This window comes from Triturus cristatus, chromosome 5_2 (assembly GCF_964204655.1).
Source record: "Triturus cristatus chromosome 5_2, aTriCri1.1, whole genome shotgun sequence".
In the NCBI taxonomy this organism is placed as follows: Eukaryota; Metazoa; Chordata; class Amphibia; order Caudata; family Salamandridae; genus Triturus; species Triturus cristatus.
This window is the reverse complement of record NC_140588.1, coordinates 286,671,886-286,699,132: the sequence shown is the minus strand read 5'-3', so window position 1 is coordinate 286,699,132 and position 27,247 is coordinate 286,671,886. Positions and strand designations below refer to the sequence as shown.

The 27,247-nt window shown below is 42.6% G+C and overlaps 1 protein-coding gene across 1 annotated transcript in view; it reads right to left on the bottom strand.

Annotated features, from left to right (window-relative positions):
- PRL (prolactin) overlaps positions 1 to 24,829 on the bottom strand; it is a 91,505-nt gene extending 66,676 nt beyond the window's left edge. The window contains exons 1-3 of the mRNA XM_085606592.1: positions 24,766 to 24,829; positions 18,630 to 18,811; positions 13,997 to 14,104 (exon numbers count right to left, since the gene is read on the bottom strand). Of these exons, the coding sequence (XP_085462718.1) occupies positions 13,997 to 14,104; positions 18,630 to 18,811; positions 24,766 to 24,793 (318 nt within the window). The 5' untranslated portion in view covers positions 24,794 to 24,829. The remainder of the gene's footprint in view (positions 1 to 13,996; positions 14,105 to 18,629; positions 18,812 to 24,765) is intronic.
- Positions 24,830 to 27,247: the final 2,418 nt, after the last annotated feature.

Genomic DNA, 27,247 nt, shown 5'->3' with positions numbered 1-27,247 from the left:
GGTGGCGCGTACTGGGGCTACACGGAGCACGTAGTGTGCGTAGATTTGGGCACACTACGCGCTGCTTCACGTAGCTCCACTACGCCCACTACGCCCACCCTTAGAATAAAGTACCCCCTGCTGTATATGCTAAGGATTGTGCAAGTCGGCTCAGAGTTCCATAACATTATTCCTCTATACGATCATGAATCCCCTCAGGGACTTCAATATCCTTATGAAGCAGGGCAAGGTGTATTTTATCCTATATATATATATCAAATTACTATCCCTTGTACACTGGACACACAAAAAGCAGGAATGGACAACTTTCTCAAGCTGGTGCCAGATTTTTTTCTTTATTGGTTGATTAAAGTTGCGTGCATAGCTCCTTCTTGACGCGTTTTGGGCCACTTAGCCCTTGTCCACATATATAGATATATTCCCTGAAAAAAACATAGGTTTTAGGGAAAGTTATAGTTGGTTGGACATTTCACTTGTACAAACCCAGAGAAATTCCCCCGTTATAGTTAGTTCAGCTAACTATAACTCGCGCCCCCGCAATGCACTGCTGATGACGTCACATATTACATCACTCATGACATGGTCAGTGACATCACTGATGATATTACTGATGACATATCAAATGACATCACAGATGACATCACTGATGACATCATCCAGTGACTGTGTGTTTCTGTAAAGTTTAAATATGTTTAATATATATAGGGAAAGGCGTATTGAAGAATGAGTGGGTGTATAAGTGTCGGAATGGATGATTTAGTAGGTGCGTGACTGGCTCTATAAGTGAGTGATTAAACGTATCTTACTGAATGCATGGGTTAGTGACTAAACTGTGTGAATGTCTATATCCGTCTGTCTGTTGGTGTGTAAGCGGCTACATGGGTTTGTGAATAGCTACATGAGTGTCTATATGGGTTATTGATTGATTGTCTGAGTATCTGTATGGGTGCCTGAGTGTTTATGTGGGTGGGGTCTGTGTGACTCTGTGCATAGATGTGTGAATGGGTGATTCAATGGATGCATGGTTTCAAGAGTGCATCTGTGATGGACTGTATGGGTGGGTGAGTGTGTGCATGGGTGTGTTAGTGAGTGAATGTATATCTCAGTGGTACATGTGTGAGTAACTACATATGTGAAAGGCAGTATATATGTGTGTTGGAGTATATAAATGGCTATAAGTGAGAGTGTGTGATTGTGAGAGTGGCTGTATGGATGAGTGTGTGCTTGTATCAGTGATTGTATAAGAGCGTAAGAATGTGCTAGTATTTGTATGAGTGATTGAGCTGGTGTGTGTATAACTGTATAGGTGAGTAAATGGCAGTGTGATTAATTATTTGCATGACTAACTAGGTGTGTGAGTACCTCTATGGGTGAGTGGTGGTGTGAGTGTTCATATAGGTGTATGAGTGCATTTGATAGTCCTGTACTGAGTGATCATAAGTATGAGTCACTGTACGGGTGAGTGACTGGATGTGTGTGTAAACCTAAGAATCAGTGAGTGTGTATGTAGTTATTGCTGTTTGAGTGTCTATGGTTTTGAGAATGGCAGTCTGTAATTTAGAGTGGGTGTATCATAGGTTATATTAGGGTGTGAGAAGATGCATCAAATTATCACATGGATGATGTCATCAGTGATGTCATTTGAGATGTCATCAGTGATGTCATCAGTGATGTCACTGACCATGTCATGAGTGATGTAATATGTGACGTCATCAGCAGTGCATTGCGGGGGCACGAGTTATAGTTAGCTGAACTAACTATAACGGGGGAATTTCTCTGGTTTTGTACGAGTGAAAAGTCCAACTAACTATAACTTTCCCTAAAACCTATGGTTTTTTCAGTGAATTTCTAAGGTTTTTATAAATGCTAATTTCTAACTATAACGTGCCTGAAACCTATGGATTTTCAGTGCATTTCAAAGGATTATTAAATGCTAGTTTCTAACTATGCCTACAGAGGTAAGACATGTGAAGAAAGAAGAAAAAACACACAGAAAGAAGCAAAATAAATGCAGAAAGAAGCAACAGAAGTCCAGAAAGATGAAGAAAAGTGCAGTTAGAAGCGAGACATGTGCAGAAAGAACCAACAGAGGAGCAGAAAGAGGCCTTATTCCAAAATCATCCTGTGCCCGCATCTTTTTCCGACGGGTACTGGTGGTAACTGACTGACTAACCAGGCCTAGAGCCAGTGCTATGCTAAAAGACACTTAGAATACAGTGAAAACACCTACATACACCAGGGAACACTTTGCGTTGGGGTACCCCTGTGATTAGCATGACTTCCTCTGTAAGGCCCTAGTACATAATAAGGCAGGGGGATTAAAACTACCTCTTAAAATGGCTACAGGGCGCGTTTGCACAGTGGTGAAGGGAGGGGGGGGCCTGAGGGGACGTGTGCAAACACGCCCTGTGGCCGTTTTAAGTTGGGAGATTAAGTCCCCTTCAATCCTGATGGTCCCTGGGGTCCAACTAGCAAATCAGGTACCTCCAGTAAGCGCCACAGAGCTGCATTGCAGAGAGGTGTCAAAAGGGGTGTGGCCTGGACCACCTCTCTGCAACGCAGCCCTGTGACACTTACTGGAGGTACCTGGTGAGCTAGTTGGCCCCCAGGGACCCCAAGTATTGAAGGGGAATTAATTCCCCAACTTAAAACGCGCCACAGGACGTGTTTGCAGAGTGTTGCTGGGAGGGGGCGGGGCCTCTGGCACGAGGTGTAAAAGGGGACGTGGCCTGGCCCACCTCTCTGCAACGCAGCACAGTGGCATTTTCTGGAGGTACCTGGTGGGGTTGTTAGCCCCCAGGGACCCTCAGGATTGAAGAGGAATTAATTCCCCAATTTAAGACGCACAACAGGGCGTGTTTGCACACATGTCACCTCAGGCCCCGCCCCCTCCCTTCACCACTGTGCAAACCCGCCCCATGGCGCATTTTAAGTTTGGGGATTAAGTCCGCTTGAATTCTGAGGGTCCCTGGGGTCCAACTAGCCCACCATGTACCACCTCTACAACGCAGCGCAGTGGCGTTACTGGAAGTACCTGGTGGACTAGTTGGCCTCCAGGGGCCCTCAGGATTGAAAGGGAATTAATTCCCCAACTTTAAACGTGCCACAGGGCGTGTTTGCACACATGCCACCTCAGGCCCCGCCCCCTCCCTTCACCACTGTGCAAATACGCCCCATGGCGCGTTTTAAGTTGAGGGATAAAGTCCTTTTCAATCCTGAGGGCCCCTAGGGGCCAACTAGCCTACCAGGTACCTCCAGTAAGCACCACAGAGCTGTTTTGCAGAGAGGTGTAAAAAGGGATGTGGCCTGGATCACCTCTCTGCAACGCAGCCATGTGACACTTAATGGAGGTACCTGGTGGGCTAGTTGGCCCCCAGGGACCCCCAGCATTGAAGGGGAATTAATTCCCCAACTTAAAACGCGCCACAGGACGCGTTTGCAGAGTGTTGCTGGGAGGGGGCGGGGCCTCTGGCACGATCGCGAGTAGTTTTTTAAAGATTTTTTTGCGAAGGGGCTGTGTGGCCCCCCTTCTTTTTTCTGTTTTTGGGCCCTGGGGACCCCATCCCCCAGGGCCGGACCCCATTTAAAAAAAAAATATATATATATTAACGGGAAGGGGGCCGCAGGGGCCTCCCTCTCGTGGCCAATTCCGGGCCCCGGGGACCCCATCCCCGGGGGCATGGCCCAACTTTTTTTTGATTATTATAGAGAGGGGCTGAATGGCCCCCCTCCTCAGGCCATTTATTGCCCCGGGGAACCCAGCTCGAGCCCCCCACACAGGTATATTTTTTTTTTAAAAGAAGCCCCGGTGGTGGCGATCCTTAGGGCTGCAGTGTGGTGCGGCTGCAGTGTGCCCCCTGTGATTATAATTAATGAGAGCCCCAGGAGGTGGCGGTCCCCGGGGCTTGGGGGAGCCTTAGAGGAGCCCTAAAAAAACAAGCCCCAGGGGGTGGCGGTCCCCGGGGCCGCAGGGGGGGTTGTGTGCCCCCCGCAAATATTTATGCAAAGCCCCGAGGGGTGGCGGTCCCCGGGGCAGTGTAGGGGGGATTGGGGCCCCCACACACATTTTTTTTACTGCCCCCAGGACCTGGCCCACCAGGAAGCCATAATTAAATGAGCCCGCGCTTTTTATTTTTTTATTTTCTCGGCCGGATTCGTGCACCCAGCGCGAACATTTTTTTTACATGCTTTTTTGGGCCCTGTGGGTCCTTGTGGGACCCCTTGAGCAGGCCTAGGGAGTCAAGGTGTTTCTACCCTGCCCCCTTTTCTTGTTTTATGCATTTCTTTTTCCTTTTCTTGTGCCTCGGTTCTTCAGAGACACAAGAGGGCTGCCAACACTTCCTTGTTTGAAGTGTTGACAGCCAATTAGAAAGTAGCTCGTGATCCGCAGGGTGCGCGGATCCACCGCGGCCATAGATATTGAAACTTTTATTTTTTTATTTTCTCAGCAACTAGTGAATGGATTTACACCATTTTAAAAAAGGGCGCTTACTGAACCAAGCACTACCTTTTTGCCAAATTTGGTGTAATTCCGTTCAGCAGTTCGAGCTGTAGCCCTGTCTAAAGTTTCCCATGGGAAATTGATTTGTTCGCCTCTATTTTTTTAATGTTTAATTAACTACTGAACGGATTTACACCATTTAACAAAAAGGTATCTTTCTGAACCAAGGGCTACCTTTTTGCCGAATTTGGTGTACTTCCGTTCAGCAATTCGGGCTGTAGTTGTGTCTAAAGTTTCCTATGGGAAATAACATGGAGAAAACAGGTTTGGGGACCCCCTTTTTTCTCGGACCCCGCTTGCCGAATCACCCCGAAACTTTCAAGATAGGAGCTGACCGGAGCGCCCCACGAGTTTTGAAAATTCTGCGAAGATTCGTTAAAGTGCCAAAGTTATTGGGAAAAGAAAAAACGCTTTCCCTATGGAAACTAGGTCCTAACTATAACTACCTACTGGCGACTGCCAATAGGTAATATATATATATATATATATATATATATATATATATATACATACTTCTTTGTGTTCCATTTAATAATAGTGCACAGTAGACTAGAATTTACCGTGATCATTTTTTAATCGAATTTGTCACTGAAATTTGACCAGAACATTTAACACAGATACATTTCAAGATAATGATTTTTCACTAAATAAGGTAATATCATATTTTTTCACCCCAGCCCAAATCAAGTGAACTTCAGCACGGGCAGTCACACCACAGAAAACAGTGTTCAAGTGACGTCTAGCAGAGCTGATGGCAGTGTCAGTCAACTTTCGCTTGCAAAAGGATTTTTTAGTCAAAGTTATTATGAGTGTAGCACTGAAAATAGCAATGCATCTCGCATTGCGGAAACCCAAGTAAGAGCAATATATGTAGCACAAAATGTAAAGCTGGCCATAATTGGGCAGGTACACCAAAAACATCCTTAGAATGTGTACACACAAAAACAGATCAACTAAAGTAGCTGGATCAGGCTTTACAGAGAATTATTGTACCAAATGAAACTCGGCCTTCACAATTAGCAAGCTGATTATAACGTGATAGTTCTACAATTAGGACCTGATTCACAAAGGTAAACTTACACTTTTGTGTAAGTTTATGATTATTTGCTATGTCCGATCTTTTTATGTGCGGAGAGTCCGTTTTCGTAAAGATACTACTAGATAGATAATACCAGTAGAAGAAAGTGTGTTAGTTTACCTTTGTGAATCAGGCCCTTGGTGTGTAATTATTGTGAAATTGTGCATTGTATGCAGGTTGCCCTTGGGTAGCTGTAGATGTGAAAAAATATGTAGGGGAAATGGCTGTCCACTCCAAATTGTTTGTGAGAGAACTCTCACTTGCCTTTCTGCCATGGTACAACACTTTAACATCACATTAAAACGAGCATGGCCTGCAACATTAAGTAAATGTGGAGATACACGATTGTATCCCATTTGCACACTAGGGCACTATGTACTTTCATGCTTTATATACAGGAAGGTTTAAGCAAAATAAGGCAGTGTGTTGATTATCCAATCGGAATTTAAATAGTATTAGGACATCAATTCTAAACAACATTTTCCCCCATAGAGGCTGCCCTGTAAGGATCTACTGCCCCATCAATCAGAGAAAAGTCTTGTAATCTCCTTCTGCTTTTTCATTCCCTTAACAGAAAGCACTGAAATTGCTTCAAAAAAGGCCAAATGACTGGTCCTGCGAGAAGGGGGCAAATTTACTGAGGGGGCCACATGTCATCACACTACCCCCTGCTAGATGCAGCCCATTGGGTAGACTTTAGACATTGCTCTAGGAGGCTTGATGTCTATTCCTAGATTTACCACATTGTAAAAAGATACTGGAAAACAGCACTGTCTGAAAAAAACGGACATGCACTCCCAACATAGAGTCATTTGCCTGAGGAGGGCCGCCTAGAGACATCCCTGTTGGAACCACCATTGCGCAAGCTGAAAACTATGGAACTAGAAGACATGGATTTTACTCCTGGCTACTCAATGCAATCAAATTGAGTGCTTTTCTAATATCACTCTCTGAAGGTATTCCTCTGCTCCTGATTTTTCGTGGGTATAAAAATCCGGCTAACCTCTGTAGTATGTGAATAGTAACCAAACTTGAGTGGAACCAAAGACACATTGGATATTACCCCAGGGGGAGAAAGCACCTAGTTGCATAGGCTACTGACTAAGTTGTACCGTAATGCGAAAGTTACAGACCATGTAGTAAGCGGTTTTTCTTTGCATTATGGGTGCGCCTCCTTGGCCAATTTGTTTGACCTTCCTTTGATTGACTTACTATGTAAGAACTTTGAAACAAGCTCTCCTCACTATGGTCGGCCTCGTTGTCTGGTTTGGTTTCTTCCCTCCTTCTGTCCTCCTCTAATTTCTCACTTCTGGGCGATTTCAATCTCCATTTGGAAGACGCTACTAATGCTACATGCTCTAATCTTATTTCTGATTTCTTAGCTATGAATATAATCCTTTGTAACTCTGGTCCCACCCATAAAGCTGGTCATCTTTTGGATCCCATCTTTTCTAACGTTACATCTATAGTGTGTGAACCTGCGTTACCCATCTCTTGGTCAGACCACTTTTTACTGAAATTTCACATTCAGGCTCCAGTTAGTTCTTTTTCTGCTTCCCCGCAGTCCATGTTTTTTATTAGGGATTGGAAAAAAGTAGATACTAATGCTTTGAACAACTTGCTTAAGGAAAATCCACCCTCCATTTCTACGCTGGTACCTGACTCTGCTCAAAGCATCCAAGACTGGCTGTCTCGCGCCGTTGATGTTTGCCTTCCCCTTGTCAAGAAAAAATCATCCTACCATCACCCTCCTGCACCTTGGTTTACTGACAGCCTTAGAGCTGAAAAATCCAAATGCAAAGCATTAGAGAGAAAATGGCGGCGCTGCTATGCTCCTGATTTTAAAAAATTATATAAAAACTCATTAAAAATATACCATGATCTATGCAAATCCTCTCGTGCTGCCTATACCTGTAATATCATCAATTCTGCCACTAACCGCCCTAAGACATTGTTTAGCTTGGTAAAAAATCTGGCTGGTGTTCAGACTATAGCTAAACCTTCGCCCCTTAACAAACAATCTTGTGATGATCTTGCTAAATTCTTCTCAGAAAAAATTGAACTTATTCATTCAGAAATAGCTAACTCACCACTTAAGTGCTTTGCGTCCCCCTCCACTCTGGCCGACGCTTCCCATGAAGAACATTCCAGCGTCCCTCCCAAATTGTCCTGCTGGCCAACTTTGAAACTGGAAACTTTTACTTCCATCCTTGGCTCCATTAAATCCGGTTCTCCTAATGACCCTCTGCCTGCCTCCATTTTGAAACAACTTGACCCTATCCACCTTCAGGTTATTATGGAAGTTCTCAACTCCTCTCTCACTTCCTCTATTGTTCCTTCAATCTGGAAGCACTGTATGGTAGTCCCTCTGCTGAAAAAGCCAGCTGCTGACCCTACAGTCATGTCTAACTTTCGCCCCATATCTCTTATTCCCATCTTCTCTAAGCTTTTAGAAAAACATATTCACACTCACCTTGTTAAATTTGTAGATACCAATAATCTTCTTCACCCTTCTCAGTCTGGTTTTCGTGCAGGTTTCTCGACCGAAACCACACTGTTAGGCGTGACTGAAAGACTACGCCTCCTCCTGGACTCTGGTGAGACAGTCGCGCTCATATTGTTAGACCTGAGCGCGGCTTTTGACACCATCTCTCACCCCATTCTTATTAACACTCTTGAATCCTTTGGAATCTGTGGTTCAGCTTTGGATTGGCTTTCTTCTTTTCTCACTGATCGCACGTTTCAAGTGTTTTCTGCATCTGATAGCTCTAATATTTCCCCTTCACCTTTTGGAGTCCCTCAGGGCTCCATTCTGAGTCCTTTACTTTTTAATTTGTATGTAAGGCCTCTTGCCGACATTGCTGTTAATGCAGGACTATCCCTTTTCTCTTAAGCTGATGATTCTCAGATCATCTTTTCTCTCTCCAAATCTGATCCTTCATCTTCTGCTTCTGTTCTCCAGTCGGGCCTACGTCAAATTGCAGCTTGGATGACTAACAACTATCTCAAGCTTAATGCAAATAAAACTGAGGTCCTTATTCTGGGTAAGCAAAGGGATCTGTGGGGCTCTCGTCACTGGCCGAACGAGTTGGGCTCCCTCCCCCGTCCTGTTGATCATGTCCGAAACCTGGGATTTGTCATTGATGACTCTTTGAAAATGCAAGATCAAGCTATCAAGGTGTCAGGCACATGCTTCACCATCTTGAAGTGGCTGCGCAAGATCATCTGGATGCTGCCTAAAGACACCCAAAAAACCGTAGTCCATGCTCTCATTACGTCACGTTTGGACTACGGTAACGTTCTGTTTTTCAGTGTTAAAAGGAGGAGAGTTGTCGGGCTGAAGACCCACCATAACACACTATTTAGATGGCAAGATCGCTCATTGACGTGAACGCTCACCATTGATAAATCCAGTGATCAGAAGGTGACGAGCTTCAACACCACCAAGCCACACTCAGCCTTCCATCCTTCAGAGATCAGTCATTTTTGTGTCATTAATTGTTTAATAATATAATTCGTTATTTACAGCGTTTAGCAACTGTGTCAAATGTTATATTCTTTTTCTAGGTAGTTCAAAACGCTGCCTAAGCTCTTACATAATGATCATTATAGAGCTTTGTGGAGTTTTCAAACTTTCTGCACATCCCTTAGTGACAGACTTTTCAGTACTGAAGTCACAAAGTTGTATTTTGAGTCCCTGGAGTGGCCATTAACTTAATGAGACTACTGCAAAGTTTTAGGGCAGTCCCCTGCTAGTTCAGGATTTCTTCACTGGTGGTGTTGGCATTCCCAATAGTATATTCAAGGTTAAACATGTTTGCCTCTTTTTCATAGGATACATTGAAGCATTCACAGGAGACGGTTTGCTAATATTAGGTGTTGGTTGTGATCAGTTGTCATTGTTTTTAGATCTATTAAGCAGAGTGATTTTTCTAAGTGAATCGTGTGATGTCCTTACCTTTATATAATATGCATATTGCTTCAACTATGTGATTTGAGCATATAAACATATATGTTGCATCGAAAAGATTTCCATCTGTGCAGATTGCTATTTGCTAAAATTAGTAATTTAATTAATATGAAGAACAAGCATTTGCAATGCAATAGGTCTCGCAGTTACGCGAGTTTGAGCTATTGACATTGTAAATAACAATGCCTTTTTATGTTTTTAAAAAGAAAACAAAAATAAAAGGCATTGTTATTTGCAATGTCAATAGCTCAAACTCGCGTTAATGCGAGACCTATTGCATTGCAAATGCTTGTTTAGTGATAGGCCCTATCAGACCTGTCAAAGCACCAGAACCCGTTTGAATGATTCCTTTGCTCTCCAGTCGTGCACCTATATGGCAAGAAATAAATGTGGATTCTCTCACCCTAGCAGACAGACGTCCATTGCACGATGGACGTGATCTGACAGAAGCGATACTCCATGCGTAGCACCCTGCTGGGCCCATGCTGATCAAGCCACGCGGCCGGCACATACATAACTATTTCTTTGACCAGGCTCACACAGTATGGCAGTGAGATGCTGGTGGCTCGCACATTAGAGCTGCGCGGACGGTCTAGCACCATCATGCAAAGTTGTGAGGAGCAAAAGTCTTGGCGCCTCGGGGGGAGGGGGGCCACGCCAGTACAGCGCGCACTGCGGTTTCACGTTTGGGGAAGTGAAGGGAAAGGCGTCGACCTGGGATTTCCTGTTGTCCCATCTATGAAGGGGATAGTGTTGTTCGCAATCATACCGAAGCAGACCCCCCAAGATATTGAGTACACAGGAAACAAAATGGAGGAAGGGATTGTGAGTGCGCGCATGGTTGGAGAGTAACTCAATCAGGGGAAATGAAGACAAATACACCAGAAAATGCGAGTGTTTTAGAGAGAGGACGTGGCATAACATCCAGCGCTGCAGGCTTTGGAAATGGGAAACTGGGTTCGCGTCTGAGCGTCAACTCTCCCTGTGCCTAGAAAACAAAAAATACAGAGACATGCCAATCTCAAAAACGTAAAGAAAACAATGGCAAAAGCCAACAAAATGCTGTTTTGTAAACTACACATAGAACGGAATGAAAATGACAAATGCCGATCTGTACGTTTATTCTCACTATGGCAATCGGGACTGGTGAACACATACAGGAAGAAAAGCCTACATTTCAAACACATGGGCAGAAACATCATGCAAAGTTGTGAGGAGCAGAAGTCTTGACGCCTCGGGGGGAGGGGGGCCACGCCAGTACAGCGCGCACTGCGGTTTCACGTTTGGGGAAGTGAAGGGAAAGGCGTCGACCTGGGATTTCCTGTTGTCCCATCTATGAAGGGGACAGTGTTGTTCGTAATCATACCGAAGCAGACCCCCCAAGATATTGAGTACACGGGAAACAAAAGGGAGGAAGGGATTGTGAGTGCGCGCATGGTTGGAGAGTAACTCAATCAGGGGAAATGAAGACAAATACACCAGAAAATGCGAGTGTTTTAGAGAGAGGACGTGGCATAACATCCAGCGCTGCAGGCTTTGGAAATGGGAAACTGGGTTCGCGTCTGAGCGTCAACTCTCCCTGTGCCTAGAAAACAAAAAATACAGAGACATGCCAATCTGAAAAACGTAAAGAAAACAATGGCAAAAGCCAACAAAATGCTGTTTTGTAAAAGCACACGAGTGTGAAAGAGAAAGAGTTAGGCAGAGATTAAGAGTGAGGGGTGGGCAGAGACAGAAACAAATATATGGGAAGAGGAAACGGGCGGGGGGAGCGCATTCCAGGCGGGGGAGCGGAGAGCAGGGCTGCATTGTATAAACAAGCGCGCACTGAAGTTGACGAGGAGGGAGTGGGAGGGGGGAGTGGGTGCGGGCACAGTGGTACGGGACATCAAAGGGGCCGCGAAAGTGAAAGCAAACGAGTGCTTTCAGGCCTCCAAATGGTGCGCGCGCCCGGGGCACATGCACTGTATTTGGAGGCCTGAAAAGCCACTGTTTGCACTGCCAAAACTCGCTTACTATAAGTCTCGCCAGAGCAGCGCTAAAGCGCTGTCTCAGGCGAGACCTAAAAATTGTATATGATTAGGGACAAATTCCAATTCATTTATTTCCCTCTTAATTAATACCGTTGTTAATGACGTCTTTGGTGCTTACCTTTACACTTCTGTATTTTCACGCTGCCCTGCGCCGCCTGAGTTTTTTTTAGCAAATTCAGGCCATGATTGCATACTACATTTACTGTGAAAAAAAATCAAGGCCGAACGATAAAAAAAAAAGCAATACAAAATTACTGTCTTTCTCAGTGTGTGCACTTACTTTAGCGTTGCATGGATACATAACGAGACCTACACCTCAACAAAGATTTTTTTTAAGGCATATTATTTTCTCCTGAAACATTACATAAACAATTTAATACACTGGTCAACCGAACTACTTCGCTTGGCGACCGTTAGGTTGTCTCACAACATGGGACGTTAGCCTAATTGGGCAGCGCGTCGATGCCGTAGCGTCGTTCCTGAATGAGCAGCTCGATCGGTGCAGAGTCGGAGGTGTGGAGGAGTATTTTAAAAGGTGTTAGACCTTAATCTGGAGGCCACCGCTCCGGAAAACAGTGTGCCGCCTGCCCAGGGGAATTAATTAGAAAGTGTGAGTATAGAGTTTTTCAAGTGTGGAAAGGAAGAGCGAAATGAAAGGCAATAACACTGTAATGCCTCTTCAGAAGGCTGGGAGGTATATATTTATTATTCATGGGGTTTTGTGAGCAGGAACGTTTGCGTCTGGCGTGCAGTGGCCCTCTCTAAGCAGTCTGCTTGGATTCGTCCATCGATTGTTACAAATGGCCTTCATTTAAGTAATTAAAAGAGCTCTCTGTTAATGGATGTTGTATTCACCAACAGCTTTGCTACAAAAAAAATAGACACCTACAGTATATAACCTCTCAAAAAAACACAAACAGCAGACAGCCTTAATGTTCATGCACATAATAGTTTTGGTTAGAAAAAGTATGAAAACTATTGGCCAGATACACAAAGATTTTCTATGTCTTAAGCTTATACCTCTATTTGCTTACTCGTAAATTCCAGATGTATACCAGTAGTACTCCTGACGTAATCGTGGAATTATTTAGTAAAGCAGGAGTACTATAATATTGAGGCACATCTATTCATAGCAAAATCTTCCTGATTCAGGCCCTAATATTGATAAAGAATGCAAGTGAACAGTACTCGATCCCTAAGGATGACGTAGCTCTCCTTTCTTGCCTTGCCTTTCTTTCCCTCAATCACATTTTCAATATTCATTCAAATTTACGCGCTCTTCTCCCTGGTGTTGCTTTAATACAGCAATTTTTTCCTCTGCCTCATTCATCCTTTCTCATATTTTCTACCCCTAAGCCTTCATTGGCCACTATCTATTTTTTCATTCCATCTTAAACTTACTTTTTCCACGTCTATCCGCTATATCTTCAGCTATTCTCTCGTATTTCCACAGCTCTAACTTTCTTCCTCCTTGATTCTACCTTCAATCTCTAAGGCGTTCTCTACGTCTATTTTTCGCCCTTTAATAGTTAGTCCTATTTGTATTCCTATTGCCTTTCTTTCCCACTATTTATTTTTCTTCAAGTCCTTCCTTCATTGTTGTCATCCATCTTTCTGTATTAGTAATTCCTCTGCTCACCTGATTCCTCCCGATCCATACCTTTATTCCTTCCTTGTGTCATTCGCAACACACATTGCTCTTGTTCCTTCTTACTGCAGCTTTTTCATCCTCGCCTTCCCCTCGTTTTCTCTTCCCTCTTTTGTATTTCCGTCACCTTTCTTTCTTCCACCATTCTCGCACAAAATGTTTCTTTAACTCGTTAAAAAGAAATACATGCCTATTTGTTCTAAATCCCACCTTCATTTTAGTAGCTCTCAAACGCATGCCCCATCTTATTTTACTCCCATTTTCTCTTTGACCATAACATTTCAGTGGCTTCCTTTAGTCACTGTTCTCCATTCTGCCCTTTTTTCTGCTATTTCCCGCTGCACCTTTCTCTGCCTATGCCTCTCTTTCCTTTTTTAGTAATCCCTCCTACCTTCAGATCCTCTGAATTTATTAACGTTTCCCTCATTCTTCCTTTCCTCCTCTCTCTCCCTCTTTCTCTCCTAATCCCACACTGTCTCCCTCTGCTTTTCTCTATCTCTGTTCTTTTTTTTCTTCATTCAACCTTCATTTGCCTCATCTTTAAATCTCTGTTTTTTCTTACCTCAACAGGCTACACTTCTTTAACCATTCCATCTTCCCCATTCTCCTACACTCCCATCTTCTCCTCCTCGACTTTTCTCCCTTCCCTTTTTCCCTCCCGCCTCCATTTTCCCATCTCCTGTCTTTTCAATTCAGTTTCATGCTCTTCGCCAGTTTACAAGCCCATGGGCCAAGTAGGAGCGCAGCAGGAGGGCGCGCGACTCACATGAATCTGCTGGGCCTGCTCCTTGTCTTCCGGAGTGTTGAGCGAGGAAGTGTGGCAGGTATCGATGGACTTCATTATGAACCCCCGGCCCTGGGCGTATTGTTCGTCCTAGAGATAGACAAGCAGATCCATCAACAAAAAGCGCCAGCGATGTTGTCATTAAAATGGCGGCTTTGAACCTGACTGGGCCCATCATGGATACCTCTCTGGGTCCTTCTGATTGAGAAACAGTGCAGATGGCGAGTGCGCTGGCTGTCAACATCTGTCATTTTGCTAGTTGTTCCAATATGTCGCTGAACGTGTTTACATGCACTTCATCATTTGCCTGGGCTGCATCACATAAATCTTGCATAATTATGTCACCCGCGGACAACATAATGTATGTGACTTTTGACCTCCTACGTTTGTACAGAAGGGGTGTTTGGGGTCACTGCCTGTTCATTAATCACGACAGGAAGCTGGGGGAATATGAATTTAGCTTGCAAAGGGGCCATCCAACATTCTGGAGCAAAGGGGGTCCTGCAGCAGCAATGGCTAGACCTTCAACAACATCTTTGCTCCTGGCATTGCTGAACTTCCTGTCTTGTTTTGCTTAGACCTGGACCAAACAATCCTGTGTTCCTGAGCACATAACTATTATATCCAAAAGATTACAAATGATTAGTGTTTTTAAGGTGTTTGGCAGGTGCTGGAAACGAGAGAGGCAGCAAGTTTAAGCTGCAAGTATCTATCACAGCGCCTGCACCTCATTGTATTGTATTGTAATTGCATTTGTATAGCGCTTACTATCCCTGACGAGGCGTCAAAGCACTTATATAAATTTCTAGGCCTTTTTACCAATAATCTTGTGCAAAATCTTAGCCACTAGAAAGACGGTGCATTTATGGCCGGCATATTTCTAAATCACCTGTAAAAAACATGGGCCTTTAGTCAGTCCAACAAGTCTTGTGTTTTTTTTTTAAGGGAAAGGGAAGTCTGGAAAATGGTAGTTTCCGCAACACTTGCATCACAGAGTACTTGTGAGCCCACTATTGATTTCAGAACTATTTACCCAATACTACAAATGTTAACTCACCAGATTGTGAATCCGCTGGTGATGGATCACACTTCTTCTCTTGCTGGTACACTTGTAGCCCTTGTGACCAGTCACTCATAAGGCCTGGCTCTAGTGAAACACTCATTTTATTTCATTCAAGGTGCATCATTGGATATTCTTACAGAGGAAACAGAACGATTTTGCGGGATCCCGTTGGGCTCAAAGGAGATAAGTGAGCATCTCCTGAAGGATGGAATTGGGCATAGGTGCAAAGTGCTGTACAAACTGAGGGTAAATGGGTTGGTAGGGAAAACAACAGAATGGGTATGAAAAGTCAATTGTTGACTTGTTTGAGGGAAATGACATGGAGGACAATTGTGGAGGAGATGCTAAGTATGTTTAGGATGGCCCATCAAACTATTTTTTTCCTGATGAGAGAAGGAGCACTGGTGTTAAAGCTTTCCTTGCTTCCATTTAGGGCGTGAATAGGAGATAGAGGTGATGTGTTTCATGGTGGCAGACTATGTTGGAGGGGTAAAGTGAAAAGGATAGTAATTCTACTACTTAATCAGGTGTAATATATCTTGTGTTCAACGCAGGTGGCAAAGTCTACATGCAAAGATCATCGATGTTTAAGGATCATGTAATGAGATAAACATGGGATCAAAGGACCTATGCACTTTCCATGATATATACAAATATTTGTGTGTGTATTTCTAGTCATGCTATTTGTAGTGGATTCTGTGGATATCTTTAAAGGAGGGAGATATAACGTAAGCTCAGCCAGTGCTAGGCATCATCTGTGTGATATCATGGAGTTCTACCGAGTGTTTTCCAACTTGGGCACCGTGGAATGTCTGTTAGTTGCGCAATGACTGAGATGGAGTTCAGAAGTATGTAATCTCTGCCATGGCAATATTTTGATGCATTAAACATCTTAATTGCCATCTTTGAAACATGATACACCCTACCGCCTCAAGTGTGTGACACATCACTGGCGGCTAAGGGCTCAATAGAGGGGCGCTAACTTTCCCTGAGCTACTGGAGATTATTATTTTGGTGAGATGTGCCCTCCTAAATATCAAAACCACAATATCAACGGGACACATTGAGGACAGTGTATCGAAAATAAAATATTAACAGGTAAGTAAGTCTAGATTTTCTACACTTACTTTCCCATATGTGTACCTACAAGCTACATATACCTTCAAGGTACATAGATATGGAATTAGGAACAATAAATGTATATTTCCCTGTATGCCCTTAGCTTTCTATAGTTTGTCCCTCAATATTGTATCCTCATTATACTTGTACCATGACACTGTTGGTGTCAATACTCTGTTGTACATTTCTCCGGTGAGGGCCTGGTCCAAGACTGTTAAATGGTCAAAGGGGAGTCTAAGTCCTAGGCAGCCAAAAAGAGTGGGCACAGGTAGCAGCAGCACAATAAACGATCCTCCATTTAGAAGTAGCAAACCTGTGATGTTGTAGGTCATGGAATAGACCAATGATAACAATGGTACTGATGTGGTAGCCACACAGGAATAAGGGGTTGGTGGATAACGGGCTGATGTGTCTGACAATCCATCTTTAACCCCAGGTGGGATTTTGGGATAGAGCATTCCTAGAATCCGTCTCTCTTGTAACCTACAAGCCTCAGCTTCTGTGTAGGTAAGGTTGCATCACTAAGAAGAGAGCATGACTGGAGACCTGCTTGAATCACAGTGAGACACCCCCAAACTCCAGCCCCTCCTGTATAGTGTTTTGCAGCCAATTTCCCTGTTCCCAGTGTGGAATGCTACAAGGGAAGAAACGGGTAACAGGAAGTTCCCATTATATTTGTGTGTTTGGCTGCACAGTGGTCTTATGGCATGACTCAAGTTTACTCTAGAGTGTCTAAGTGGAAGAAATCTTTCTGAAGTGAACCTCTTGTCATCTGGTTGATGTGACCTTCACCTACCTGACCTATGACAAACTACCTTGTTAGTCTATATACTGAGGATTTTCTTAGATATAGTGAGTTTATTTGTTCTCTAAAGACAATGAAGGCTCTTTAATGTTGGTTTTTCTTTCTTTGAGATCTTCTAGCTTCCCAGGACTGCACAACTCAGGCATAGACTTAGAGAATGTCTGTCTTTTTTGCTATACAAGTTGCACCCTTCTTGGATCATCCTCTATAGGAAGGGAACTATGACAATCCTTCCAATTAGCTTTTCCACTTAACTAGGGGAGTTCAGTTTCGCTAATTGTCTTATACAGTTTAGAGCACCTTCTCCAATTATGTAATTGTATTTGCAATCTGTTGCCTTCATTTTAAAATTTCAAATATAATAAAACAAAAATAGTGGAATGTATATAATAGTATACTCATGCTTTTTATTGGCAGAGTAGAATCAGAGGTATGTTTCTTTAGGAGAAGGAACCTCTAGGTTGAAGGTTTAATGGGAAGAGCAGAAGCCATGAGCTGTGTAGAATGGGTAAAGCTGTTAGAACATGAAACAAAGGTGAATCTGAATTAGTGGTGGAGTGTCAGCATCACAATGTTGTCTGAGACCAATAGCAACATTTGAAGCTAGACAAAAATAAATGGAAGTGCAGAAAGCGGTAGTTCCAGCAGTCGAAGGGCCTATGTGACACAGAGAACTATCAGGCATGATTGGAGTGATGTGGATGTAGCAGCAGTGGGAGAAATGAAAACTTAAACCTAACCCTTGTGGGAGAGGTTGTGCTTAGAGACAGCCAGAGAAAAAGCTTTACATTTGTGTGTGTATGCGGCAAAAAGGATCTTCTGCTCCTCACTATGCGAGTGAGAAACCAAGATTGGTCTACATGAGAAGAAATTTGTCGTAAAACCATTAAAAAATGTATGGATACATTTCTTATGTAGTGAGAGTGATTGTAGACATGGAGTTTATTGCTCCATTATACTACGCCTACCTTATTTACTTTAAGTAAAATATATGTCCTGAGGCTTGGGGCAATATTTTATGGTATTTGCTAAATTAGGAAGAGATTGTGACTTTAGACTAAACTGGGAAATGTTTTTGGGTGAATCAGAGGTCTGTCATATTTAGGGCAGGGGTCTCACACCTCAGATTGACTTTTCCTATAGTGTGGTAGTTGCAAGTCAAAATATTGACTAGAGGAATGTTGTGCTACTATTATCTCTACTAAAGTATGTATACTTACCACCTCATTGTTTTGGTTATCGTTATTCTTCTACTATATTGTTTTAGCGCAATCTTTAAAAATCAATATTCAAGCACCATGTTACTGTAGTATAGTTCAAAAACACAATTTAATAAAGTTTACTCTTAAATCTTGCATTGCACTGATAGTATTTGTTTCACATGTTGCTGTTTATACATGCTACCCAATACTTGATGGAATTATAACTTTGCATCACGTCTATCATAAGGGATATTCTCATGCACTTCTCTGCTCCCACTACCCTGCTTATCCTCAATTGGTATAAACATATTTTGACATAATTCATTGACAATGCTTTGTTATATTTTTGATACCATATTGGGTATTTCTGAAAAAATAGTGTCAATCACACAAAAATAACAACATTAGAAAATGCGGAATACTTACAAATTCATTGAACATTTCAGAGGAAAGGGAGTGGATGTAGTGTGAGAGTTTCACTGCACGGTCAAAAAGATCACTTGTAGAGATTTGGCAATTAACAGCACCGTTAGGGCAAATTGGTGAAGAAGTGACACCAATCCTTGTCAGAAACATGTTAGATCCCAGGGTCATCATTAGCAGCACGCCTGTTCAGGCACAAACACAGACAAAGCAAAATAAAGGGATTTAGTGATTTTTCAAAAGTTCTGAATATTTTGTGGAATGTTATTTACAAATAAATCTATACTTTTAAGTTGACCAGCTTGAAATCTTACAACATAAGATATGTCCACAGTTGCCTGAATCAAAACCTTCTCAAGAATGAGAAGACACATTTCGATGAATAGAATACAAAAATACAGTGATGTACCAAGTGGAATTGAATATAGAGACAATTAGATAAGAGGAAGGGCTGTTTAATACAGAACTATCATTTCACAACAGAACAAGGAAACACATTAAGAATGAGGAACATGGTTTAATCAACATTGGGTCAGTAGAGTGGGAGAAAAACAGGGCCAGGGCAGGTCTGCCCGACATTGCCAAGACACTATGATTCCAGTATCGGACTCGTAATTATCTGGTGAGTCCCTTTGAGTCAACTAAATGAAACAAACACTACCACTCCCATGATACATTGATGGGTTATATAATACTGGTAGACGGGAATTATGGTAACTTCTGACTTGAAATGATCGAAAAAGTCAACATTAGCATATATTCAGTGATTCACAAAGAAGACATCCAAATAAAAAAAAGACACAAATTGGTGTGATAGCAGGGAAAGGCACCCAAAAGTAAACACCGACATAGAGAGAAACAAAAGGAAAACCAAGTTATAGATTACATTGAAAGCAGATTATAGAGATGCACTAGAAACGCACGTGCATCATCAACAAGCTAACAATACCTTAACTAACCACACAACTCAGAATGACATTTTCACTGGTCCAAGATGTTTGGTCTTTGGTGTCACCCAGGGCCGCAAGAATGCCAGCAGGGTGTTGGAGAGGGGTGGGGAAGGTGTAAAGCGGGTGTAGTAGAAGCGAAGCAAGTACATCTAGTGGCTGGACTGAATCACACAATTTGGAACTGGACAACCTAGGGTGCAGTACACCCTAGTTACTTCCTTCCTTTAATTGAAATGAACCTTTAAAAAAACGCTTTCTCTTTACTTAATATTTTTGTAATGTTAGTGCTGATTCCAGTAAACAACAGCCCAGTGCTGCTGTCGCACAGGGGGCCGCATGTCAAGGTCAAGCGGGCCGCATGCCGCCCCCTGCCGTACTTCGAGCATCACTGCCTTAAGGAGTGCAGATGAAGTTTGCACTTACAAAAGCAATATCTCTGTGTATGCTTTGATTGTGACACATTCACCATCCTCCTTACTTGTAGTGTTTTCTAAGTTAGCCACCCAAACTGTCATTGACCTGTGCACCACAGATATTGTGTCTCTGTATAACATTTCTTGTCAAGTAGCGGTTCTGGTCTCCCTAAGGGTTTCTCTAAACCAAAAGCTGGATGATGACAATTGTAGGGAGATACATATATTCAGAAAGGAAGTAGGAAACCCTGAGAGTTCCCCGAGTTTTAGATGGAGAGCAGCTGCTTTATCATAAACCACTCTACAACACCACAGACACTCTAAATCTGCTCAACTCAAATGTCTAGTTCTAGCAAAATGATTAAGCATATGAAAAGCCGTATGCCACCACACCGACCCGTGAAAGTGGTGCAGACTTTTGCAATTTTTGGCAGTGTCTTTGAGCTCAGAATTAGCAAGTGTTATTGATGCCAACCCAGAATGTAACATGCATTTTAACATTCTAGGCACAGTTTGACAGGTTTGAATTGATAAAATACCATACAAGCCAACCTGGAAGAAGTAAAAGTAGCATCTGACACGTGACACGTGTTTCACTCTTATAAGAGCTAGCCAGAGAAGCATAGCTATGTTCAGAGACAAGGTAGCACCCAATATACACCAAAACAATGCCCTTGCAGGCTTAGAGTGCTGCATAATATATGCAAAAACAGAGTACGAAACCCTGGGTAGTCCACAGGGTTTAGGTGGGGTACAATTCCATTTTATGGCACACTTTAAAAACACTGACGGTCTACATTTGGTCACCTCAAATGTCTGTTTTTCTAGCACAAACATTAAGCATAGGATAAGGTCAGTTCCATCTGTACCAACCTTAAAAAGTAACTAAGCCTTTTGCCATATTTTTATAATGCCTTTAAGCATATTATCAGCAAGTGTTATCCAAGCTTAACCAAAAATATAACCAAGGCATTTCAGGCAGAGTTTTTCAGCTTTATATTGATAAAACACCATATGAGATAACCTTGAAGTGGTTAAAACAGTATATCCACAGATCATGACTAAAAGTACATCCAGGTTGATTATGTCATACAATACACAGCCAGTAAATGCTGAAGATGCAGGATGAATTGGCAGAGTGTTTATTAACCATGTCCTGTACCATGGTCTGATGCACAGACAATGTGAACAGCAAATGTCTCTCAGAAAATAGCAGAACTGATAATGAGACACTCCCTCCCTCCAGATGAATTGGATGTGGAGATGGGTTTGTAGAGTTTAATTCACGTGTTATTGCAGGATTATTGATCTGCCAATTGCAATGACAGTGAACTGAAGTGAGTTTACGTCAGTCAGATGGGAGGAGTTGAATCGAAATATATATATATATATATATATATATATATATATATATATATAAATATATCTCCTGGATTCCGTTTGTCTTTCCTGGATTGCTGCCACATATGGACACGGACCACAAGTGCTCAATATTCCTTCTTTATTCTGATGCCGCCATTATGCGTTTCAGCTATATATATATATATATATATCAAACGCAGAAGGTTACCCTTGAGAGGAGCCTCACACGTCAGGATTGCACACCAGTCCGCAGGCGACAGTGTAGACAGAATGCTCCACGCGTTACAAATGCCATACGCGTTTCGAGCGATTAGGACGCTCTTGTTCACTGGCAATCAGAGACAGGAAGCAGTGCGTGAAGAACTTTGTTTTAATTGAATATTTGGAGTCCGGCCCCTGTGGGCGTGTCCATTAGCATGCTGGTACTAGTAGTTCAGATATTGCTAAAGGACTCCATCGTTCTTTTGCCAAGTGGCCACTTGTCCTGCCAATGTTAAAAAGTCAAATACCCTGTTGGGTGTACAGCGCAGGATGCACCGCTGTACCACAATGTCAAATATCTCTGTGGGCGAGGCTCCTGACGTCCCAAGAGCACCGAAGGTTTCTCAGCACTCGGGTTCCGCCCGCAAGCGTCGGGGCTCGTGGAGCATTCTGTCTACACTGTCGCCTGCGGACTGGTGTGCAATCCTGACGTGTGAGGCTCCTCTCAAGGGTAACCTTCTGCGTTTGATGTTTAAGCGGCTCGCTCGGTCGCGAGGAGCCCCGACGCTTGCGGGCGGATCCCGAGTGCTGAGAAACCTTCGGTGCTCTTGGGACGTCAGGAGCCTCGCCCACAGAGATATTTGACATTGTGGTACAGCGGTGCATCCTGCGCTGTACACCCAACAGGGTATTTGACTTTTTAACATTGGCAGGACAAGTGGCCACTTGGCAAAAGAACGATGGAGTCCTTTAGCAATATCTGAACTACTAGTACCAGCATGCTAATGGACACGCCCACAGGGGCCGGACTCCAAATATTCAATTAAAACAAAGTTCTTCACGCACTGCTTCCTGTCTCTGATTGCCAGTGAACAAGAGCGTCCTAATCGCTCGAAACGCGTATGGCATTTGTAACGCGTGGAGCATTCTGTCTACACTGTCGCCTGCGGACTGGTGTGCAATCCTGACGTGTGAGGCTCCTCTCAAGGGTAACCTTCTGCGTTTGATATATATATATATATATATATATCTATATATATCAATCATTAAGGTACCATTAAGCGTTTCGGCGTTCAGGCAGCACATTGTGCGCCAGCACAGAGAAAATACAGCAATTCGCCATATTTTGTTGAACATGACGCATTCCTGTCTTTTTCCTATCACGCAGAGCAGCAAGGTGACGATGTGCTGTATGATTTTTCCATAAATATGCGCCTGTGTTTCTTGTTTGCAGTGTCCTATGTTGAAGGAAGGCTCTCTGTTTTACCAAGGTGTATGTCCCATTCTGGCAAAAGTTGGTTAATTCTCCAGGATTCCTGCCTATGTTTTCCAACCTGAAACTGCTTATATAGAGACTTAAGCACTCATTATGAGTGGCTGGAATGATTCTGATATGTGCGGAAACTACTGTTACCGTGCAAATCAAATTTATAAGTTTGGCAGGTAACTTGTCGAAACGTATCAGTGTAATAATGCCCTTTAATTACCAGTAGATGTAGATTAGGTGTGGTAAGCACCAAAGTATGCATGATATTCCCTGTTAGTAGGTGGGAAAACTCATGATTAGGTGTTATGTATTGCACCCAATGAATTTCAACCCCTGCAGTTGGATGGCATCAGGTGCAATAAATGTTGGACCATACAGCGGGTCACTCAGAGTGAAGACCTTACTCTCATAATGCCATATGAAAAACTGCACATTCAGATTTCCAAAAAGCGGCATCCAGTGGGCAGGTGGTTCCTCGGCCTGGAAGAGTAGTCTAATGGCTTCATTAGAATCTCTGCTTTTCTATTCTTAATTCCATTTATGCTCTCCTCCTAAGGAAAGCATGGGTGAAGTTATGAGTAGTAAATATATGTTTCCCTTCAATCATAGTGGTAGGTCGAAGTAGTGGATGGAATATTGTCACAGGCCTCAGTTACAAGTAGTTTATTCATCCTGATGGGCAAGGTAACTCATCGGAATTAAGAGTTGTGGTGTTTCACACAGAGATTTCAGCTGCTGGAGGCGACCCAAAACAAACGCAGGAGAAAACATATGGGAATAAATACATTCCTTCATGTTACTCCCCAAAAACCCGAAGTCCCCCGTTATTCTCCCGTCCCTGGAATTAATGGGACTCTGGTAATAATGTCACAGTATGCATCATCGAGGTCATAGTGTCACACAATATTTAGTAAAAATGCATTGATGGTTTTAAACCAACAGTGGCTGCAGTGGGTGCAGACATTTCTGAGCCCTTCCTCCAGTTTCGCAAGTGACGGTCTATCAAGTCACTGATTATTTTTTGAGAGACGCAAATGATTTTCCTCGTAAAGGAATGGAATTCAGGTCGTACCATGGGGCATATTATCAAGACAGGTGATAAAATTATGTGAAGGACATCTAACCTGAGCTTCAATTGGAATTCCATAGAGCATATTATCAAGCCTATTATCGCCGTTTTAGCGGCAGTTTTCTGCCACTAAAGCGGCGATAATTGTATCGCCTGTCTTGATAATTTGCCCCTACGTGTTACATTTTCACAAGTTTTTGTAGTTTCTTTGGGTGATGTCTGGTCAGACTTGGTAAACCACTTGCATCTGAGATCCCTATATGCCATCACCGCTTGATATTAAAGCTCCAGGCGGATATTCGGCTGCAGGTGATAGAATAACTCGGTAGTTTTAATATTACCAAAATGAGTGAAAAATATGTTTCTGCTTTCTGTTGCTTTGTAGGTAAACATGCAGGCACAATCGTAAAACCAACGTTTTTGGACGAGATTTTTGTCTTTAAGTTAGATTCCAGCATGCACATAAAAAATATAGGCTAAAACAAATCATTTTACAACCGTGTACTTCATTTGCATAATTGTATTCTCCAAGTGCTTGATAGCAAAGGCAAACACGTATTAGCTCTTTGCAAACGAACTTATTTTAGTGTATCCATTCTGTAGCTCTTTTATTCGCTTTCAGAAATATATGCATGTGAGTTTTCATACTTTAAAATTATTTATTTATAACCCTGTCTGACGTTTGTGTGCACCACCTCACAAAGTCCTCTTCCCTAACTTATGTTCAAACCTGCAATTCAGTGTTTCACAACCTTAGCCTCAAAAGTTACAGGGTCATATACTTGATAACCCTGTCTTCTCTCACAATATCACCTGCCATTCAGAGAACCAGCAAGAGCAGGAGAAAATAATGTAATGTATTGAGTAAAATACTTACCCTTTAACGACTGCCTTTTTATGTCCATGGTACTTGTCCTGGCTGCCAGAGTAGCACGCTGGGTTGGAAGCAAAGCCTTTGTGCATTTGCTCTCCTATTCACAACTGTATATATACTCTGAGGTCTATGATTTTAATATTCAGGGGGACCCGACCAGACCTAAACTACTCACATAGTCATTGCCAATATAGTGTGCTGCCTAATTATAAACATCAAATGGTCACCTTGCCATTCATATTCAAGACCATACTGTGACAAAATGGGAAATGTTTGTCCTCAGCAAAAGATGGTTAATTAATGTTTTTTTTAAAAAGTTATACAGGAGGGCTTTGGAAGACCTGAAAGGGTCAGGTTGAATATTCAAGGCAACAAAAATGTACACCAAAAATATATAATTTGAAATATCTCTATTAGTACAACCAACAACAGCACTAATCAGTGGATTGAAATTGTATTTAAAGAGGATTGCATGAGATTCCTATTGCAGTACATGTATGGTTGTGATTCAGTGCTGTGGTTTGGGTCTTCCAAGTGGGAGAACTAAGTTTGAAGTCCATGAAAGGCTTGCACTTCGCAGCCAGCACGGGGTAGGTGTGATGTTGACCTACTAGGAGCCTCTTTAATATTCCCATGTATTTACGATTAGGCAGCTAATAGGATTTAATGGTCACATCAGAATTAAGAGATCTACAGAAACTCTGTGGATCTGTGTATTCCTCTCAGAGATTCCACTTGCTAATGCTAAAAGAAGGCAGAGTATCCAGAAGAAATAATGGGGAAAAATAGGAATTACCCAGGGATTCAGTATTCTAATTACATATATCCCAATAATTTCTCATTTCTAAAAGGACCATTAGGGTTCCACTTGTAATCTCTGTTTACGTGGCCCTGCCCACCATCCCTCTGAATTACTGGTGCTCCTGGCATCGGTAACACAGGGGTTATGGGGAAATGACGTTTATTTGGAAATGAAGGGACCTTGTAACGAGGTCCCATTTGGTAGCAATATGGAGGGGGGATGAATTTAATGGAGGCAAGTGTTCACCTCTGCTCTAGGATGTGCACATCATAGGAGACATCAGCTGACAGTTTTTCTAAAAAAATTTGAATGAAAGTATGGAATCTGAGTAGAATCTCCCTTCTCCAGGAGTCAGGTCTATACCAGAAACAATATACTGGCTTTGTAACCTATATCCAGGATCTAGGGCCTTATTGAGAGGTTGACAAACGACCTACTCCATCACAAATGTGACAGATATCACATTCTATTTATTAATAGTGAATTTTATGTTATGGCACTTGTAACAAGGTGGATGGATTTTCATCACGTTTGTTTCTTAGTACCACATTCACCAAACTCTAAATCAGGCCTCCAGTTCCTTCTAGTGCTTCACTAGTGTGAGTTGTGTTCCTTTCAGTAATTGCGTTTTGTGAAATATTGTGCATTACGAGGCCTTCAAGCATGATACTCTATGTCTGACGGCACAGGTAATATGACATTGCTGACTTGAGCTCATGCAGCCATCAGCGAACTCAAGGATAAAGTCCTTGTCATAGTTTCTTTGGCTTATGATCAGCATTGCCCTCATGTAGAGCCATACAACATGGTAGAACAGTTTACCCCTGTGAATGACAGCATGACGGAACGGCGTACTAGCCTCTGCCGTAATTCTCATTGAGTCCACCACCAATTACATCAACTGTAGTCTAACGTGTGTATTTCCCCTTTGGCACTTCTGACTGTACCAGCCTTCTGCCAAGTGCTTAAATGAACATCCATAAATGTATGTCATATTTGCATGTATGTAGTATTTGTATAATGTGAACCTAGTCAAAAAGCATACAGTCAGCGAGTGTTAGGAGAGGTAGCTGGTTATGGAATTGTTGCTGTTATGGATGAGTACATGCATGATTGTTAAGGACATTATGTCATGGATGTTATTGATGAGTACATGCAAGGACGCAGCCAACTTTGCGCTCATCTCTATGTGCTGTTCTCCTCTGACCTCATTGTTTGGAAAACTCAAACTGCATACCCAGGGTCAGCCACAGGAATATGTCAATATATTTCTTTGTTGTGGTCATTAGCTCTGTATGATTCTATCCACTAACTTTCCATGAAACACTGAGCTGTACATTTACTCCTGAAATTCCCCAATGTGTCTCAAATCGTGACCTGTAGGGGAGCACATTCTATCACTAAAAATACTGTGTTTCCATATGTATTTGCTATAGGAATCGCAATGTGTATATTATCTTGGTATCACAACATTCTAGTGTGACCAAGTGTAACTGATGTATACAAAAATGGATAGATGGAGTGCTTGAACTAAGCTCAGCCAATGGTAATTACTCTGGCTACATTCTGGTCCATTGCAATAATGCACACTATGTCACCTCAGATCAGACCCAGGCATATCAAATCAGTTCTGACCCTGCTCCTATGAGAACAGTTCAGCCTGAACTGTCAGAGAAGGTCCCA